At 38.4% G+C, this 19262-nt stretch overlaps 1 protein-coding gene across 11 annotated transcripts in view; it reads left to right on the top strand.

Moving 5' to 3' along the window:
• The window catches only part of ANKFN1 (ankyrin repeat and fibronectin type III domain containing 1), a 152351-nt gene that overhangs the window by 118588 nt on the left and 14501 nt on the right, over positions 1–19262 (top strand). For 3 of the 11 annotated variants that reach the window (XM_080561186.1, XM_080561190.1, XM_080561189.1), the window contains 3 exons: positions 2164–2330; positions 5401–5617; positions 7777–19115. In XM_080561186.1, the coding sequence (XP_080417312.1) occupies positions 2164–2330; positions 5401–5617; positions 7777–8573 (1181 nt within the window). In that variant the 3' untranslated portion in view covers positions 8574–19115. Of the gene's footprint in view, positions 1–2163; positions 2331–5400; positions 5618–7776; positions 19195–19262 lie in introns of those variants that run through there. The other 8 variants (XR_013940723.1, XR_013940722.1, XR_013940724.1 and 5 more) reach the window with 8 other exon arrangements.

The raw sequence follows: 19262 nt of genomic DNA, 5'->3' as shown, positions 1-19262 counted from the left end.
GACAGATAACAGCTGAGCTGCCATAAAATTATGAGTGGTACAGACAGACAATACGTGAGCTGGTGTATAGTCTGCCATGGCAAAGTTATCCCTTCAACAGAAAACTAACGTAATTAGTTCAGTGCTTTGGGTCACATGGCTGTGGCATTTGATGTGGCTGTAGTGCCCTAATGCCAGATTTACTGTCTTCTTGACATGCAACCTTGAGGTCTACAATTAGACTCTGTGTATTCAGCATATTATTTCTCCCTATGAGAGGTGACTACTGCATTCACTGTGCAAATTAATGCACAAAGTATATTCATCTCTGGTGTAATCCATCTTCGTATTAGAGGTCTTGCAAACTATTTAACTCCCATCACATGGTACATAAACCATGGGCAGGAGCCATGCTCACTTCTGGAAGGTAGTTTGCAGGGGGCTGACAAATCAATAGACACCAAGCAAGATGATGTGGTGCTGATAAACATGCAACAAAGTAATCTCTAAAACATCAGTCTGGGTGTAGACCTCTCTGTTTAGCAATGTTGCTGCAGTGGGGAAGCAATTCTTGTCAGAGAGAACAGTATGGAAAGCTGAATTTTACCTCTTTTTTTTTTTTTAAAGTAAGCAGTCATCTGGCCAAAGGCAGATGACATTTTCTATATGACTTATTATATATGTATCCCTGATGTTCTATAAAGTGACTGTGATTCACATCTCAAATATTAGAAGCTTCCATTCCCCATTAGCTGGTGGCTACCAACTATATAATTGCATAACCACAAAAGACTATGTTGAAGTAACATTTGTTAAAGTAACATTAAAGGGTCTGACTTAAAACCACAAAGGCTAGAAACTTCAGCACTGAAGCTGAAACCGCGGCTGTAATTCACTCAAGAGTCCACCACATATGGCATATATACTGTAAGACCACACACTATTCAGACTAGATCCCTGCAATATCTAGGCATCATTGGGAAACCAGAAGGTAGAATTCTTTCTTCCACTCTCTCTCTCTCTTTTTTTTTTTTTTTGGTGGGATTTCTGTGTTCAGATTAGGCCTTTATTGTTACATTAATCATGTTTCTGTGATCAGATTTCGTATTTTGAGAAATTCTTAACTTTTCTTCTCATGTTGTTTGCAAGGAATAAATAGATCTGGGGCACTGTTTTTATTTCTGTTTTAATATTTGTGATAAGAAGAGTGTATGCATTTGCACTTGAAATACCCTGAAAAATATCATGACCCAATCCAGAAAAGTAGCAGTATTAATCCAGCTGCCATTCACTGGTATAACAAGATCATGCTGTATGCTTGCAATGAATGGGGAAGTATTTCTGAAAACTCGCTCTCCCTCAGCAAGATTCGTATGTCTATACTGCAGTTTGCAGAGATAACTGGCAAGTTCTGTCTGAGCAAATGCAGGTTCTGGAACAATATAGCTTTAAGAAGCCAGGTAAATTAACATTTGTGAAGCTCCGTGGCTTCATAGCTGTTCTGTCTCTTAGCTCTTTCAGAGGTAGCTCACATAGCTCTTTGCTACCGCAAAGTCAAATTACACAAAGCAAGATGTCAGTCTGGAGCTTTCTGTGTTACTCTTTTGCACAAGAATTCAGAGGATGCTATGTGATAACACCTATCCAAGTTATAATTGTTTCACTCAAACTGTCTTATCACTGAAATGTTTTTAATGCTGCTATTTACATTTGAGTTACTGATTTATGTTAGCCTAGGCCAAAAGAAAGTTATCACCTTCCAAAATGATACTTTCATTCTGAAACACTCAATTGAAAAACAAGCAAACAAACAAAAAGATGGGTTCCCTTTGAAAACCATGTCACTGCTTGCTTGATGAAAGAAATGATGAGCCTCAGAAAAAACAGCCTTTCTGATTTAAGCTATCATGGGCAACATAGCCTCTGCAGTTGCATACTAAGAGCCTGATTATCCCTTCACATAGATATAAATTAGAAATGACTCTTTTGAAATCGATGAAGTAACAGAGTAAGTCCAGTGTAAATGAGAGGAGAGTTAGAGCCTGTGTTATTTATTTCTAGCTTAAAGTAACCCATCCAGAGAGTTAGTAATTACATTTAATAAAATGTGTGTTCTGAAAGCTAAGGATTTCATATTTCATAACCAGAATATAAGTGTTTCCTTTGCACTTGGTCTTTTCACAGTTCATTTTTGCTGTTACAAGGAAAAATTTATAAGCCTGTATTGCCGCCTTTCTGCTGTCATAGAGCTGGACTCTCTGAAAACCCAGCAATCCCTAAGGGAAGCAATTTCAGACAGTGAAGTCGCTGCAGCCAAACAAAGACACCAGCAAGTTATAGACTACATACAGGTAATAGTCTGTTTCTGACTATTCCAATGAGATTTTAAGGTGGCTTTCTTAAAAATTGCATAAGGCTGTAATTTGAAATCTAAATGGAGAATTATTTACAGACATCATAAAAAGAGCAGTTGTATCAAAAGTGCAATTCTGCTTTTATGAAATTCAAGCCCAGAACATGATTTTCTTAGTTGTTGCTTTTATACAAGGATTTTTACGGGTAAAATCAAATGACAGTCATACTAGACTGTTATACAGAACTGTGTCAGTCTGCTTGTAAAACTTACTCTCGTCTAATGCAAGGTAAGCTAGTGCCTGGCTAGTACATGGCATTCATTTGGGTAATAGTTTTTATCTGTCTTAGGGGATTGAGGATATTTTTCACCACAATAAATTGCCAATTAAAAAAAAATAAAAATGAAAATTCATCTTAGGTTGTAGAAACAATCTTTATCGACAGTATCACAGGGAAGAAAGCAGCTCTGTGTGAAAGACGACAAGCTAACCCTGGAAGCGTTCGTATGTCTGTACAGCACTGTGCAGAAATATTGCCTCAGTCCCCCAGTTATCTGTCCTTCTACAAGTGAGGTGCAGATCAGTTTACAGCTCTATATTCTTAATATACAAGCAACCTTCTGTTGAAATAGGGGCCAAGACAACCACTTATTGATAACATGTTTGGCCCTCCATAATTATGAACAAGATGATAATATCTCTGTTCCTCCTTTTTCTGAATTCATATCCCCTTTGTCTTATCTGCTTTAGAGCTGTTGGAAACCTGCAGGGGAGCAGAGAGAAATATACCATTTTGCTTGCACATCCCCACTATCTCCATCCTTCTCATCTTCCTATTCTCACACTTAGAAACTCTGGTTTCTCCCCAGCGTGCAGGAGCATCTGGGAAATTTTTACTCTTCACATCAAAAATAAATGTATGTACATATACACTGCATAGACAGTTCTATGTTCCTTTTCTCCGGTGTCTGAGTCACATACATATGCTGGGAAAATATGGGAGAATATTTTAAACTTCAGTGTTTTGTGCTGAATTATTGTGACAGTGTATTAGCCTTGTCAGGTTTCCTCTCAAATGAAAACCAGCTGTATTCCACCTATTGGCAAAAATATCTCAGCCCACCACATACCGCAATCTTCAGTGGTGACCACAAAACCGCGAGAGCAGTTCTGTGATCCTAGATCTAAAACAGTGTTGAAGTTACTACACAAACCAAACATTGTAAAGAGCAAGGGAGTCTATATAAATGCAGTTCTGAAAAGGAGTCAGAGGGCAACTAAAAAGTTAAAAACAACAACAACAAAAAAAAAAACAGCAGATAAGATAATCAGTATCTTTACCAGAATGTTAGTCAGTAACACAAGAAATTTACAATCACTGAAACTGAAATCGAAGTTAAAATGTAATTTACTGGGCATAATGCTTCAAATGTTCCTAAATTATTTAAGAACTACACTTCATTAAAATGACTGGTTCATTGTACTGTAAGGCACTACAGAGTGGCATCAGGGAGAGAACCAACAAGATTTACATTTTCATAAACTGGAAGCAGTATGATTTTGTTTGGAGTTGAAGGAGGATTACAGAAAGAAAATATAAGATCCTCAAAATCAAATAGGTGAGAAGTTTGCTAACTGGACACACAATTGTATTTTATTCATGGAGCTATGCTGAAGTCTTGAAATTAAAGCAGATTATGAATGAACCATTTGCTTTTCTTAGTATACATTCTGAGCCCAAATTAACTCACTGGCAAGGCTTGCACTGACATCATTGGAGCCAGGATTTCACCTCTACATAAAAATGGACATACTAGGTTAAAATAGCTATCCAGTTATCCTATCTCCAACAGGGCTCTGCAAGAAATACCCTAGCTATTCTGTCTAATCTGAAGTATCCTTTGGCAAGAAATCCACAGTTTGATTATGCTTTTTGTGAAAAATTATCTCCAGCTAAGAGGATGTGCTGGACAACTGGTCTTAGAATATATCAGTTTACAGTCTTCTTTTTTCATTGATCCCTCAGTTATTTCGCTTTTGATAATACTCACTGCACAAAGTACCACTCACTTTTGCCTGCCCATTTACTGACCCAAGGCTGTTTGTCCTTTATATTCTTTCAGAATGTAGGTTGTGTAACTGCAAGGTAGTTTCCTTTAAACACTGCAATATTAATATGAAGGCTCACTGCTTTAAATGCAGAAGCTTCTGCAAGAAGAGAGGCACAAGGGAAGCTCTAGAAAGGATACCGCAGCAGATGTATATTATATTCACAGCTATATCTCATTCACTGATTGCAGCAACATTTACTCAGTCGTCAAAGATCTTGAATTGCCTGAAGAAATTGAAAGTCTTCATTATCAGAAGACTCACAAGACACACATTAAACAGCATCTTTGCATAGATATTTAACGTTGTATCCTGACATTGATTTAGGCACTTGTGTCTTATTGCCATCAACAGGCATGAGTTAGAACTGTCCTAGTATAGATTTATACTGTTAAAATGCATACAGGCTAAAAAGATAAGGGAGCAGACGTGCAGTTTGTCTCACAGGTTTGCTGCAACCCTTCATGCATATACACATGCACATATATTCTTCTGTTCAAAAACAGGGTTTGACCTGAGCATTCTGCTTTTGAACATAATTCTGGGTTCACAAGAATCCTTGAGACATCTTGATTTCATTCCAATACAAAACAAAACTGACTTTCAAGTGTGCTACAAATTTAGTCAAACTTTATGCTCCATCAAAAGACAATTAGCATTTCTTTCTGTGTCAGAGCTTAGGCCTAGATTCATCCGTCCTAACTCCAAGTTCTTAGTTGAGGTATTTAATTTAAAAGTCTGATCCTAGGCAGACCTTGCAGTGCTGAACGAGAAAAAGCACCTAACCAAAGGCAGTTCAGACCATCTAAAATCAGAAGTCTCCTGTCAGGGAGCCTGCTTGTCTGCTGTCTGTTGGCAGTGACTAATCACCTACTTAGGCACTTGAAACTACACACTTACACAAAATTAATATACAGACTTAATTGTAGTTTTTCATCATTTCTTTTTTCCTCAAAAGCAAATTGATGATATCTGGAGGGAAATGAGATGGATCACAGAAGCACTGCAGTATGCCAGATACAAACAGCCAGCAGCTGGCCTACCAATAAAGAAGCTTGTGAATCTTTCAGAACACTCTCAAAAGAAAATCAGTTCAACTTCTTCACATCTAGATTGTCTTCCTTCACCGCCCCCCTCACCTGAGGCTAGAAGCCAGAGGAGAAAAGCTGTGAGTGGTAAGAGAATTTTGTTTGTTCATCAAGCAAAATCTTTGAACTCACTTTTAATTATAACAGTTCTTGAATTTCATTTTATAAAAGGAGTAATTTTTTCCAATACCTGACAGGGTTATTTTAACAATCAATTTGCCAATCATTTGCCACTTACTATCCTGAGATCCTTCTATAGCCTTTACTTTTTTTTTTTTCCTTTCAGCTACTCAGAATAATTGCTCATCAGCAGCCAACTTTATCATCTCACTATTCCAGATCATTTAATGTCCTGTCACTGACTTCTCCACAATTAGTAAAGTCCATCCACAGTGAAAGCTGCCTATTCCATTTGTTGTCTTCACCAACAATCTGCTATTAATATATGGAAGGGGCTTTCCCTCTTTCTCAATTACAGCTTCATTTCTTAAGAATCTTTGGTAAAGAACCTTCTCAAAAAGCTCTTCAGAAATGTAAGGATGCCTACATACTAGTGCTTCTTACACTGTGCATATGTTCACAGCCTCACTAGATTGGTGAGATACAAATTGCTAAACAAAAGCTACAAATTCTTTATCATCACTCACATATTTGTCTGTTCTTTATCATAGTTTCTAACAATTTGTCCAGAATCTAAGTTAAACTTTTCCATAATATCCATTTCTCACCTTCTGTTTCTGTGATAATATAGCCATTTTCTTTCCATGATTTGACTACTCCTCTGCTTTGGAGCAATTCATTCTTATGCTCCTCTTGCTTTGTTTTGATAGAGCAAATTTTAGTGCCAGTAGTCCAGTTTGATTCAACAGCCATTTTCACATACCTCAGTGCTCTCAGTGCTTTAGCCAGGCACTTTAAAACACAAAATTACACTAATAAGTACCCACTTCATTGGCCATTATTACTTCTCTGAACAGCTGGAAAATTAAACTGATGAAAGAAATAGATCACAGCGAGTAAAAATGAAACAAATTAAACAGTAGCACCTAATTTGCTAACGGAAGAAGGACTTTGCATAAAAATGTAAGCCCTTATTCTTCTGAGCTGTCTATAAGCAATGAATAAATGAAACAGTAGAAACAAAAGCAATAGATGCTGCATTATACAACAACCATGACCATTTTGGTAATAATAATTTGTTTTGTTTTTTCAAATTGGCGCTTTTTTGCAGTTAAGAAAAAAATATAAATCTACTCTGATTAGACTAGGTTAAAAAAAAGAAAAAAAAAAAAAGAAAGAAACCCAAACATCAAACATGCTTTGATTCTTTCCATTACATGGTGGTGTTCTTTCTCAGCACCTTATGCTAAATTTTCCCTGTATTACAGATCATGAACACAGAATAATCCTTAGCTCTGGCACCATGTAACCTACAGCATTATCTTGCCCTGCATGGGATTGATTCTTTATTGTTGCACTATAGTGTAATTTATACTAGGTCAAAGTGAATAGCCAGCACTGTATAAAATCTACAGGTTTTTTCTTTGGATCTATTACAAACTGTCCACAGCTATGGAGCATCAATCTGTTCTATCACATATGCCACTATTTATTATGTTATTGGTCTTTCAGTAGCCAAAGGACAGCAGAGATTTCAATACCAGTGTGAGTTTTTTTCAACAAATTCACATTTGAATTGTGTGTGTCTGTTTTTGGGCTTGAACATACATAATTAAGCCAACAGGGAAAAAGGTAGTCATCTACCTCCATGCCTTGCCTCAAGCTTCTGGTATATAAATGCACTTGCACCCTACTCACAGACAGAGAGAGGTATCACTCTGCAGTAACTCAACCAACATCTTTAATAAAACCAGAACCTGGATTAGATTTTCTTTGTCTCCCAAATAGCCACCTCTATGAAATGTGGTGAAGGCAAGGTAAAAGAAAACACATCCTTTCGGAACTTAATCCCAATTCAAATTCAAATTCTTCCCTCTGTTTAGTTGAATAAATGAATCCTCTCTGCTTTTCTTAGTTCTGCCACCACCTCTGTAACATATCTGTAAAAACTCCCTGACTACTGTCTTTTCTGTCACATAGGCCCATACAAAATTCTGCAGAGGAAACAAATGTATATTTTCAGGACTGTAGATATTATTCTGAATTAAGAAAAAAATACATAAGTGACAGGTAAGCAGTTTTTCCCTTGTGCTCGTCTTCTTAGTGTTAATGAGTTCTTCTTGCAGATTCCCAGCCCTGCTCAGATGAAGAAGGCTGCTCTGAAGTATTCCTTCCAACTGACAGTGACTATGATTCCAGCGATGCATTAAGCCCCAGAGAATTAGACTTGATTTACTCCTCCTCACATGACATATCCCAGCAGGCAGGCAGTGGCCTGGGTGGTAGTGCACCTGATGTTCTCCAAGTCCATGACATGAAGCCTTGCCTAACATTGAAAGAAGGCCTGACAGAGTGTAGTGCCTTTGATACTAATGCTGAACATTGCACAGAGTATATGAGCAATCTAACAATGTCAGGGAATATATCAAAAAGCATAGACAAGTCCTCTAGCTCCAAGCAGCCATTGAGCTTTTTAGGGAAAAAAAAGCTAGGGAAACATCAACATTACAACTACTTCAGCAGGCATCATCGTTGGCTGCGTGTGCACAGCGAGACACAGTCTGCCTCTCTGTCTGAAGGCGTGTATACTCAGCATCTCATGAGATCTTCAGATTTATCTCAAGAACCTACCTCCAGTGAGCAGTTGCAGATTCCCATTGATGGATCTCAGAGCACTTTCTTACCTCATGCATCCAGCCTTCCAGAAGATGGAAGAGGCAAGTATGAGGAATCGAGGCAGAATGTCCATAGGATATATGTGGAACCTTATAAAACAACACTTCTGAGTGAAGAGAACAATTCCTGGGGAGCGAGCATGCAGTCTGTAGAACATAAGGATGTGCACAATGCTATGCAACAGAAAATGGATCCAGATGATCAGTTGGGTTCTGCTGTCTCAGAAGTATTCAGCAGCACGCTTTAACCACAGACTTCTACATTGCTTCCCATTGCTCCACAAGGAGATAGTGAGCATCATACAAACAGGGCCATACTTTCAAAATCACTTGTAAAAATCCAGCTTCTGAAAATGGCAACTTGTGTCACTTTAAAGAATCCTGATCATTTGACTTCATCACCAGATATCTGGTCTTACAGCGGTATCTGTCACGATGCAAGCATTATTATTTGCATTGGCAGTTTTGCAGGTAGGGTCCTAACAGTCACCACATAGCAGAACACTTCGTGGATGCAAATCTAGTAATCAGTTTTTGCAGTTCTCTTGATTTTCACCTATCTCCAAGCATGAAAAATTTTAAGCATGAGTGGTTCTGACTGCAATGTAGCAGACTCTGTAACATCCTTGGTGTGCTCATGTTAGGACTGTGTCCTAATATTCTATTAACGTGTTTTCCACCATTTCCTATATTTTTTTCTATTTCTCAGCCCTCCTGAATATATATAGGTTGCATGTAACTAAAGTGCTAACTGATCTGGTAATATAATTATCCCAGAGTTTCTAGCCAGTTACAGAGAAGTGAAAATACAAAAGTTATCACTGATATTGCATGCACCATCTCTGAATGCTGCCAGAGCCTGATATAATAATTATCACACTGTTTGAGGTGTGGGCATTTTTTTTTTATTATTTTTTTTTTCCTTCAGGAGCTTAGATTTCAAAAAAGGTGGCAGGCTATTTTAAAGGCTTAAAAGGCAGTCAACCTTTGAGGTCAAGAACAGACAGAATGAAGCTGAGCTCTGAATGAATAATATGCATGATCTAAGTAAGATCGAAGTGAAGGTTGGTCTTTTCTGCTGCCCAGCACACAAGAAGAATACATTTCTTTATGTTGCAGGCACTCTCAGGCAGTCTTTAGAAAGAAATGCACCTACTTTTGTTCCTGAGTATTCAGTGTATATTCAGGGGTATTTGATTTCTATGTCTGAAATTGGTATATTCTGGCAATTCCAGTTAGGGAAATTTGGGGTGCATCTTGAATCTAAGATTTTTTATTTGTGCCACTGATAAATATTAATATCACAAGCAGGGTAGAAGATGGTGTTTTAGCACTCCATGTTTGTCTAAAGGCAGATCACAGTGAGTCACGATTTTGTCCTTTGCAACTAGAATAAGACTTATAGTACTACAGAAGATGATCTCAAAAATGAATGAGAACCATAACATTTGAGTCACTGAGAAATGAACTAATGTAGAGAGAAACCCCAGCTGTTGAACAAGCTTTAATTTTTCTTAAACAGTTCTTGAAGTTTAATTTTATAGGCCACATTCCTGCTGGTTAAATTCCCTCACTCCATGTTTGTGCAGCCCTCTACCTTTCAATTTTTCAGCCTCCAGGTGGATACATTCTAAGGCCTCCAATAAAGAGATTTGAGTTAAATAGTTGAGTTTACAAGTCCTTGAGGTGAAGGTAAGGATTTGGGCCCATGATCTGTGGTCCTTATTAAAATAGCACTTCCATAACCCCAGTGCTATTAAAATCCCTGTGAACTCAATCCATAAATTCAAAAATAAATGTTATTCACTATTTCATGCTTGGTCAGTATGCAGAAGCCAAGAAGAGTCCTTGCAGTGATATAAGGGCAAAACCTTTCTATAAGGGATTTACATTTTTAAATTCTCTTTTTCTGGGGAGAGGGAAGTTAGCTTTTTGCACCAAAAATATTCATTACCTGATCCAATTCTCAGTGAGGATGGAAAGACTGCCGTTCACCTCCACGGGCTTTGAATGGGACCCATACTGAAAATTCCTGTGGGTGAGAAGATGGGGGAGCAGAAGTGTCAGTGCCAACTTGCAGCTATAAGGACACACTGTGTTATGTTTTATGCCACATGGAATTGCACGGGAAAAACCCAACTCACAAACCATAGCACCAAAAGTGATGTTTTACTGTCACTAAAGGCAGCAACAGCTTGTTACATTAGATTACGTTCAGTAGCAGAGGGCTCTTTACCAGGGAGAGCCAGAGTAATGTTGTATTCAGAAGTCAAAATAATTTACATTGTTTTCTAGTATACAGCATCGAGCCCATGCTCCCCTAACCTGTTTAGCCTCTAAGCAAAACTGCCATGTAACTGTTTATTAAAGAATAAAAATAACAATATACTGAGGCCATATGTTTTTGCAGAAAGTGAAGAGATAAAAGAAGATGTTCCTAAAATGAAACCCACCTTGCTTTGCTTTGGCTCTTCAGGAAAAAACAAAACAAAAAAAAACCACCAACAACAACAAAACAAAACAAAAAACAGTGAGGGCAAGAAGTAGTAAAATCTACAGCAGAAGAACTGGTACACACTGCTGGGTAGATAAGGATGTAAAAATCTGTTATCTGCTCCTGGTGCTGGGCTTTTCCAGAAGTAGTCAAGTATCTAATAAAGAGCTGGATTTTTTGCTGGCAGAAAGGGCTTGACTTTATCATAATTTTGCCTACATGCAAGCGCTAAGACAGAATTTGAATCTAGGAGTGCAAATGCCAGCCACAGTCTACACCATCTCCATTTTAACCTTGTTATATGGAAGTGGTGTTTACGTGATGTCCAATGAGGCATACTTCCTTGATCCTATTGAGGCTCTTCCAAAGCTTAAACAGTCAAAATAGTAAAGGATAGTTCTGACTTGAAATACTTTTGGTTATAAAGCACTGAGTTATCTTTTGAAAGATATATATATCTTTAAATCTATATATAGATTTGTCTTTGTTCTAAATTGCTATTCCTGCCAATTCAGTGAGTCAGCGTAAAGCAGCTCCTTAAAAGAATAGTAATGAACACCCAGAGATAAATAGATAGTAGAAAGAGATGTCTTTCAAGCACTGTCATAATACTAATCATAATACTTCTGTGGTTCTCTTAGGAAGATCACTCTCATGTTTCACAAGCAGCTACAGCAATTCAGAAGAATCCTGTGAAATTCAGCACTTTTATCCCCACTTCATAGAGGCACAGAAGGATTCAGTGACTGCTCTGAGCAGACCTTAGAGTAAAGGCTCAAAGTAAGGAATCAAATTAAAATTAAGAACCTAGACCATTGCTTTAATCACTAGGAATCCTTCCTCCAACTGGAGCTAGGGTCCCTCCCTGAGGATTCTTGCACAGGCACAGGAAACACTGAGGCTCAGAGCCCAGAGCATACTAGAATTCTGTGAGTCAGCAAACAGCTCATTCAAATGAGTCTGTACCCACTTACATCAGCTGAAGCTCAGCTCTGAAGTGGGTACTTAGGTTTTGCAAACTTCTGGATATCTATCTTTCTTATTCTTACATCTTGGCACAGGACTTTTGTCCCGTGTTTTTCAGGCAGTTTATCTTTGCCTAGGCTGAACCCAGTCCCTCATAATTTCTAGGCATGACTTGATTGGCCAGAAAAAAACACAGTGCTTAAACATTATAACCCTACAAAAAAGCAGTAGACCTATATCTCCTGCAGTCTGCAACATTCCTGTTTCTGCTGGTAGGAAGCTAGATATAGGTAAACTGCAAGGTTTACAATAACAATTCTTTGTGTATACAAAAAGGCAGACCGCTTGTGGACAGTTTGCCTGATGATACCTGTGGCTAAAAAGCGTTTATTTCCCATACTTGCATGTGTTTTTGCTTTGCCTTTAGATATTAATAAACAATTCGATTTTCTATACAGTAACGGCACACGGAGAAATCTATAAATTAATACTTCATTGCTGAAGTATGCATGTTTTTAAATACAGGCATTAAAGGGGGTGCTAAGGGATGTAATATTTTATCTTGAGCATTTATGTTTAGAGTGTTTTGGAAAGAGATGGTGCATCTTTACATTTCGTATGGTATAAAGAAATGCATTAAGTTGCTGGTCAACTCTTTTAAGGTGTTCAAACACATGGCTCATGACTGTTACGTAAAACTTCAATACAGCCTTATTAACAACAAGGGTATAGTGTATTTGAAAATATGGTATACAACTTGGAAACTTACTCTGAATTTCTCTGAGGTGTTGAACTTTGCCATCAGCAAAACGTATTTTTAGAAAAGGGGCCTTGAATTTTCAGACAACAGAGACTTCATCAAGGTAGGTCTCTGATTTTTCTACTACAGCAAAACATTAAATAGCTAGAATACTTTATTTTTAAATATAATTTATCTTCTGATTTCATGAAGGAGAATTCATAAGGCTAAATCATGCCCAGAAGTGTGAGGCAGAGCTGTTGGCCAGTATATTTTCTGCAAAAACCAAAAGCAACATTCCCCAAGAAGGGTTGAAGAGTTATACTCCAGAAATGTGCTCTGGCCTGTAGTTTGTCCCTCTTCTGTGCAGACACAAACTACAGGCATCTCTTCTAAGTGTTTGCAAAGTCACTAAGATTTTGTTAATTTTCTTGTTGATTTTACTGGACTTTGGAGCAGGCCCCGTATACTTTTGGAAGCTGTGTAGATGCTACTAGCTCGGAGCTCTTACCCAGTTTACTGTCTCTCATACTGTGCTTTAGGGATGATGTAAGAGTCACGCTAGAATATTTTCCTCAGCCTTTTTGTATCACAGCATCTTGGGCAAGATTTAGCCTTTAAACCAGTCATCCTATAGAAGGGTAAAGTGTTATTAAGCTTTCTGTGACTAGGCTACATAAAACCTCCTATTTTGTTTATCAAATAATAACAGATTTTTTATGTTTATTAATTATTATTTTCATTTTCTTTTTTTTTTTTTGAAAAGTTACATGATCTAAAATAAGAGAAAGTGATTGGTGTAGCACTAACTGATCTATTTTCAAACTGTGAATTGTAGTAATTTATTAAGCAGATTTTAAGGTAAACACGCAGACTTTTTGTGTTTTACTTTATATAAAGGTCAGTTTGGGCCCAATTCTGCTCTCGTTAGACCTCATTCAAGGTTCTTTTGCACCATTAAAGCAAGAGTAGTTCCACTGAAGCTGAGTCAGGTATTCATCAACTTGTATAAATCAGCAGAGCTCCACTCACTCACAAGGCTCTCTCAATACCAGCCGAGGATCTAGATCAGTTGAGTCATCATAAAAACAACACAGTTACACTGGTGTAAAAAATGATACGTGTAAGGAAGACAAAACGGTTTTTATCTCATGGAATATTCCCCTGGATGTCAAAGACACTGTTGTCTGAGAAGGGCTCAGAGAGCAAGCCCACCCTGCTGCTGTGTGGTACTGGGAGGGAAAAACATAGGGCATAACATACTGCTACGTTTTATAATAGGGACCAAATTTCTCTCCCATATTATGCAAATGAATCCCCTACTGAATGCAATGGGAGTTCCAGTTATTTCACTGAAAAAAATGAAGACTGTTTAGGGTTATTGGGGGCCTGAGGGAGGGCAAGAGGGGTTGTTTGTTTTTTTCCCCTCAGAGAAAAAGTAATTTAAGTGAAATGTGCAAGGCAGTGTTTAATTGCTTCCTGCCTTGTTTGTACATAGCAATTTGGCTGTTTATTGGTTGTCTTTGTTCAGATTTTTATTGTAACTTGTTGCTATATATGCAACCAAGCGTATGTTAAAGTTTAAACTTTGGTACATAATAATGCACAATTTTATGTGCTTTAAAACTTTGTAAATATATAGATGAACAATGTATGCTGTGCTAACTGTGATCTAGGGACTTGACACAACAATATTTTCATGCATATGTACCTACAAATGGTTTGAAAATAGCAAAATATATATTGAGGATGGCCATGAGCCAAGAGTAAATGAGTGCCGTATGACTCATGCTTCTTTAATAATTCCTGAAAGAGGCATGTATAGTACATAAAATAGACAATAAAAATAATTTTCAAGACTACAAATATTTTTTATAACTTCAGATATTAAATACTATTTTAGAAAAAAGATTGGTTGGTAAAAGAAATCTTAGGTTTATTCAAGTGAATCATTGTCATAAAAATGTTCTTAACAGAATTTTTTGTTTGATCTCATATCATAGAAACCTAGCTCTTTTAAGCTTTAGAAGACCTGAAGTGCTCTTGCATTCTTACAGCTCCTATGATCTACTAAAATCATGTACTTCAAGTCTTCTCCCTCATTAACAAAAATAAATGCTAGTCTATGCATTCACATAATCCTAAATACCATGTGTACTTCTGTATAATCTTTAAACTGTATTTTTTTAAATAGGTTCTGACCATCATCAAGTATCCATGTATGTGAGCCTTACAATCAATGGACATCTGACTGTAGTTTGTGTTCTTTCTCTGAATTCTTTTGTTTTTACTGGAAAAGAAATTTTTCTAAGTCCAAGCTTTGAAATATGGTCTCCAAATTTTGATTTTGATCTGCATTGTCAGAAATCTAAATTGAATGGGCATGGCTTCCAGACTTTGTGGGTAAAAATAATCTCCCATCAAAATCAACAGAAATTGAAAATCATTTTATATAAATGTACATGCCTTAATACAAGAGTGATATCTGGGTAGTCGGATTTGAAATGGCATCTTTCTAATCTGTGTGATACCTGCAGAATAAGTTGCTGGCATACAAGCATCTTCACATCAAAGAAATGAACAGCATAAAAATCTTGCAGGCTGACAGACTGAGCCCTTTTTTTTCTGAGCCTGAAGGCTCTCATACAGGCTCTGTAGCTTTCAGCTGTCTATTTACAATGACAGCCAGACAGAATCTGCTGTTTATTTCTGGTGTGAATCTATGCTTTCAAGCCACATTGTAAACATACGGTATTGTGGGTATATATAATCTGGTTGTAGTCGAGAAACACCCCAGATATTACCTACTGAGGCAACTACCTTATAAAAGTGAAACACACTCTTCTGTTGTGATTCTGTTTTTCACATATTCTTATACAAGGAAGAGAAAAGCACAGCAACATTTCTAATGTAATACAAAATTGCGTTACTCTATGTAAGCAAGAGAAATAAGAACAATCCCATTTTGAATGTTGAAGAGACATTGGAGGGATTCTGCTTTGGGTAATTGTTCACTTTGTTTCCAAGACGAGCAGGTTGCTAAATGTATTTTAGCTGCCATGTTGTCTGAGCATTTCAATGTTTCATGCACTGTTCTCCCTTTTGTACAGATAATGCCATAACTGGAATAACTGACATGCCCAAGGTCACACAGAGAGCTTGTGACAGAGCAGGGACACAATTTTCTGGCTAGTATCCTTACTACAGCATCAGTCTATTATCCATAGCTTGTGCACAAGTATATATGGTAATGCAAATGTTGATGAATGTTTGTGTTTCAGCCATGACATGCCAATTCAATGCAAGCTTCAGAATAACAGCATCCTACTGGAGTATCTGTGGATACTTTCACACATGGAAAATATTTTAACTAAAATGCAGCCAAAGTGGAGTTAAACAACAGAGCAAAATAATTCTTAAAATGTAAGATAAAATGTGACTGTTGGTCATTTCTGCTTCCTTGATTTTTAATTTCAAAACATTAAGATTGCTATCACGTTTTCTAAGTTAGTAAAAGAGAAAAACAAATGCGAGCATTTAGTCATGTACAGTACTACTATGAAATTAACTATAAGAAACACCACAAGATAGAGAAGGATTTCTTGTGTGCATGTACTTAAATGACTTTGATGCACTTTTGCATGTACCATGCATTTTTAGGGCCAGGTTGTTCACATGTTTTGCTTGCCCAGAGCTAAGATTTTATCTTTACATGAGAAGATAAGTAGGTGAACAGTGCGATTCCTACAGACCTTTATAGCAAGTTTGCCATGGTTTCTTGCAGACAGTGCTGTTTTATAATTGCCTCTGTGTTCTATGCTGTTTTACTGAAATGCTTTTAAACCAACTGGAAAGAAGTTAAAAAACTCTTATAGGCATGTTTTTGACTTGTTCTTCTGACAGCAAAAGAAAACCATTTTGTTGTTCCATTCAAATGTATTAACTTATATAAACTGTCATCTCTCTGAGCGAACTATTAATGTATTTTTTAATTTTGTCTTTAAATAAAAGTTTGGGGGTTGATTTTTTTTTTGCTTGCTTATTTTGCAAACACATACACAAAAAAATCTTATTAATAAGCTTCACCATTTCCTTCCCCAGACCACCGTGTTTAAAATCTCAAAGAAATATATGTTCATTTTGAAAGGAGTTACTAATTTTTTTTCTATTTTCTTAGCTTTTAAAATAAATATTAAATATTAATTAATTAGTCCTAGTTAATCAGTAAGACTTCCGTTACTTATCTGTTTGAATTACAGATTTAATTATTCTGATTTTTATTACAGCAAACATGCAGGGGGAAAAAATCAGGTAGAATTCCCCCCCCTTCTACTTACATACACACTCAATTGCAGAGAAAAAAAATGGTAAACTGAACAGCAATTTTTGAGTTTTATAAACTAACAGTAAAGTCCATTTAAAGACAAACCAGCCTTTTTTACCAGTAAATATTAATGCTTATTTTTGGAAATATCAAAATAGAATCTTTGAATTTGGTGAGGTGGGCATTCTTTTGACTGAAACAATGTGATATTTTCAAAATAAATGATTTTAAAAATTCAGTCAACCAAATTTGAGTTCCCAGAAAAAAAAAAAAAAGGCAGTGTCAAAATGTTTTGTCCAGTGTTTGCTGTTTGTAATCACTTTCTGAAAAATACTGAAGCAAAACATGTTAAGTGTGGATGCCTACATTAAGTGATGAGAAATCCCTAGCAGATAACTGGCTTGAAATACCATTCTCTGAGAAATGCCAATATCTGCCACTGCGGTTGATTTTAGCAGAACTCAGGAGTGCTCCTTATTTCTGAAAATCAGGCATTTTGTTTAAGTGCTTAATACTAGTCACATATGTACAGGAATGTGGCTCTAGTTCCCCTCAGCTGTGATCATTTCTGGACCACAGAAGATTTTGCCACCTATTCAGAGGCTCTTCACAAGAACCTGTATGGCCTTCACCTTTTCCCATACTACTTTTAAAATGCTTGAGAAAGGAAAACGTTGCTTTTTTTTTCCTGAAATGGTGACAGAAAGGAGCTAAATCAGAACTTCGGCTTGAACAGTTTAATACCCAGTTCTCTCGGCTATATGTGCTTGGAAAATGGCCCCGGAAGAACAAAGATTTTTTTCAAGCTTTCTTCTGGGGTACACTTGTTCCTTCCCCCTTCTGTGCTTTGTGGGTTCATTCTGATCCCCTTCTCTCTCGTGGCTCCATCCTGATCCCTCTCTTCCTTGAGTCTGAGTCACAAGAGCAATAAGGCTGCCGGCTTCGACCTACTCAGTGCCTCAGCTGTTAGGGTAAAGCCCACGCTCCCGCGGGACTCACGTTTGAGTACAACCCCAGGATTGTCAGGGCTCTGGCTGGCAGTGCTGCCGAGGGGACAGTCTAAGGCTCTATTTTAATCTTCTGGAGTCCAGCCAAGCACTGGAACGGAGCTGCCAGCACGAGGGGGGCCCTCCTGCTCACTGCGCCTGACCTCCCATCAGGAGAGGTGCTGGTGTGTTCCTTCTCAAACTACTAGGGCTCTTTCATTGCGCCTGACCTCCCATCACGAGTGCTACCAGGGATCCAGCTTCGACTACTGGGGGCTTAACCCTGGCTCTGATCCAACACACGAGTTACACGCTGCTTGTCTCCAGATGTAAGATCCACCAACTGCAAACGCATGCACCACAGGCTCAGCTGGAGGGGGCTGTTTCAGGTACCGTTTAAGAGCAGCCACAGAGTGCCACTGACTTCTCACCGCGTCTTACAGAGGTGGACATACCCCTGCATGATTTTCAGCAGTGCTGTATCTTTCTATTTGGATAGAAGCGTGTAACGAACATTTTACTATGTATGTGCTCATGGTCCTAACCTGAATCCACACTCCTGCAGCTGACTCTTTAGCCTGACAACAGATGAACATTTATGACTTTGTCCCCACAGGTGGTAATTAGGTAAAAAGGACACTTCTGTGTGCTGCGGCTCAGGAATGGACAAAGCTTGAGGATGCCTCACCCTGTCTTAAATGCCCAGAGATGTGAATTTTACAAAAGGCCATTACCGAGGGCAGCAGGTTAGCTGAAGTCAAGACAGTTTTGCTGCTCAGTTTTGCAGAGCTCCACTTCAATACAAATATAGCTATGACCTCTTCTAGAGACCAGACTCCTACCTTATGCTTTTACATTTGCTGTGTATCATAAATAAATCACCCCAAACCGAATTTAATACACCTTGCAATTTAGCTTTCTGTTAAAGAGGAATGTATTTTTATTGGCCTTAATCAGTATGACCTTATTAACTAGTTTGCTACTAAATACACCCATTGGGTTGGCTCTGCAGAGCCACACAGTTTGCACCCCAGCAACCCACAGCTGCTGTAGCAACAAACACACAGCGCGATAACGCTTTTCTGTGTGGACAGTCGAGGGGCCTTTTGGACACCAGCAGACCCGCAGCAGCTCCAAAAAACCCACGTTTTACACGTTTTTTCACAGGCTTTTCCTGACCGCATGGCCGCGGTACCTGCGGAGGCGCTGCTGGCCTGGCCTCGCCTGGCCTGGCCTGGCCTCGCCTGGCCCGGCCCGGCCCGGCCCGACCCGGGCCGCGCTCCCGCCGCCCCTCGCCTGCCGCCCTCACAAAATGGCGGCGGGCGGGAGCTGCGCCGCGCCCTCTCCTGGGCAGCCTGAGGTAACGGTGGCGCCGGGCTCGGCTTGGGGCGCCCCGCGGGTCGTTTTATGTGCCAACGTGCTCTGCGG

This window comes from Anser brachyrhynchus, assembly GCF_964034855.1.
Source record: "Anser brachyrhynchus genome assembly, chromosome: 18".
NCBI classification, from domain to species: domain Eukaryota; kingdom Metazoa; phylum Chordata; class Aves; order Anseriformes; family Anatidae; genus Anser; species Anser brachyrhynchus.
This window is presented reverse-complemented; position numbering and strand designations above follow the sequence as displayed.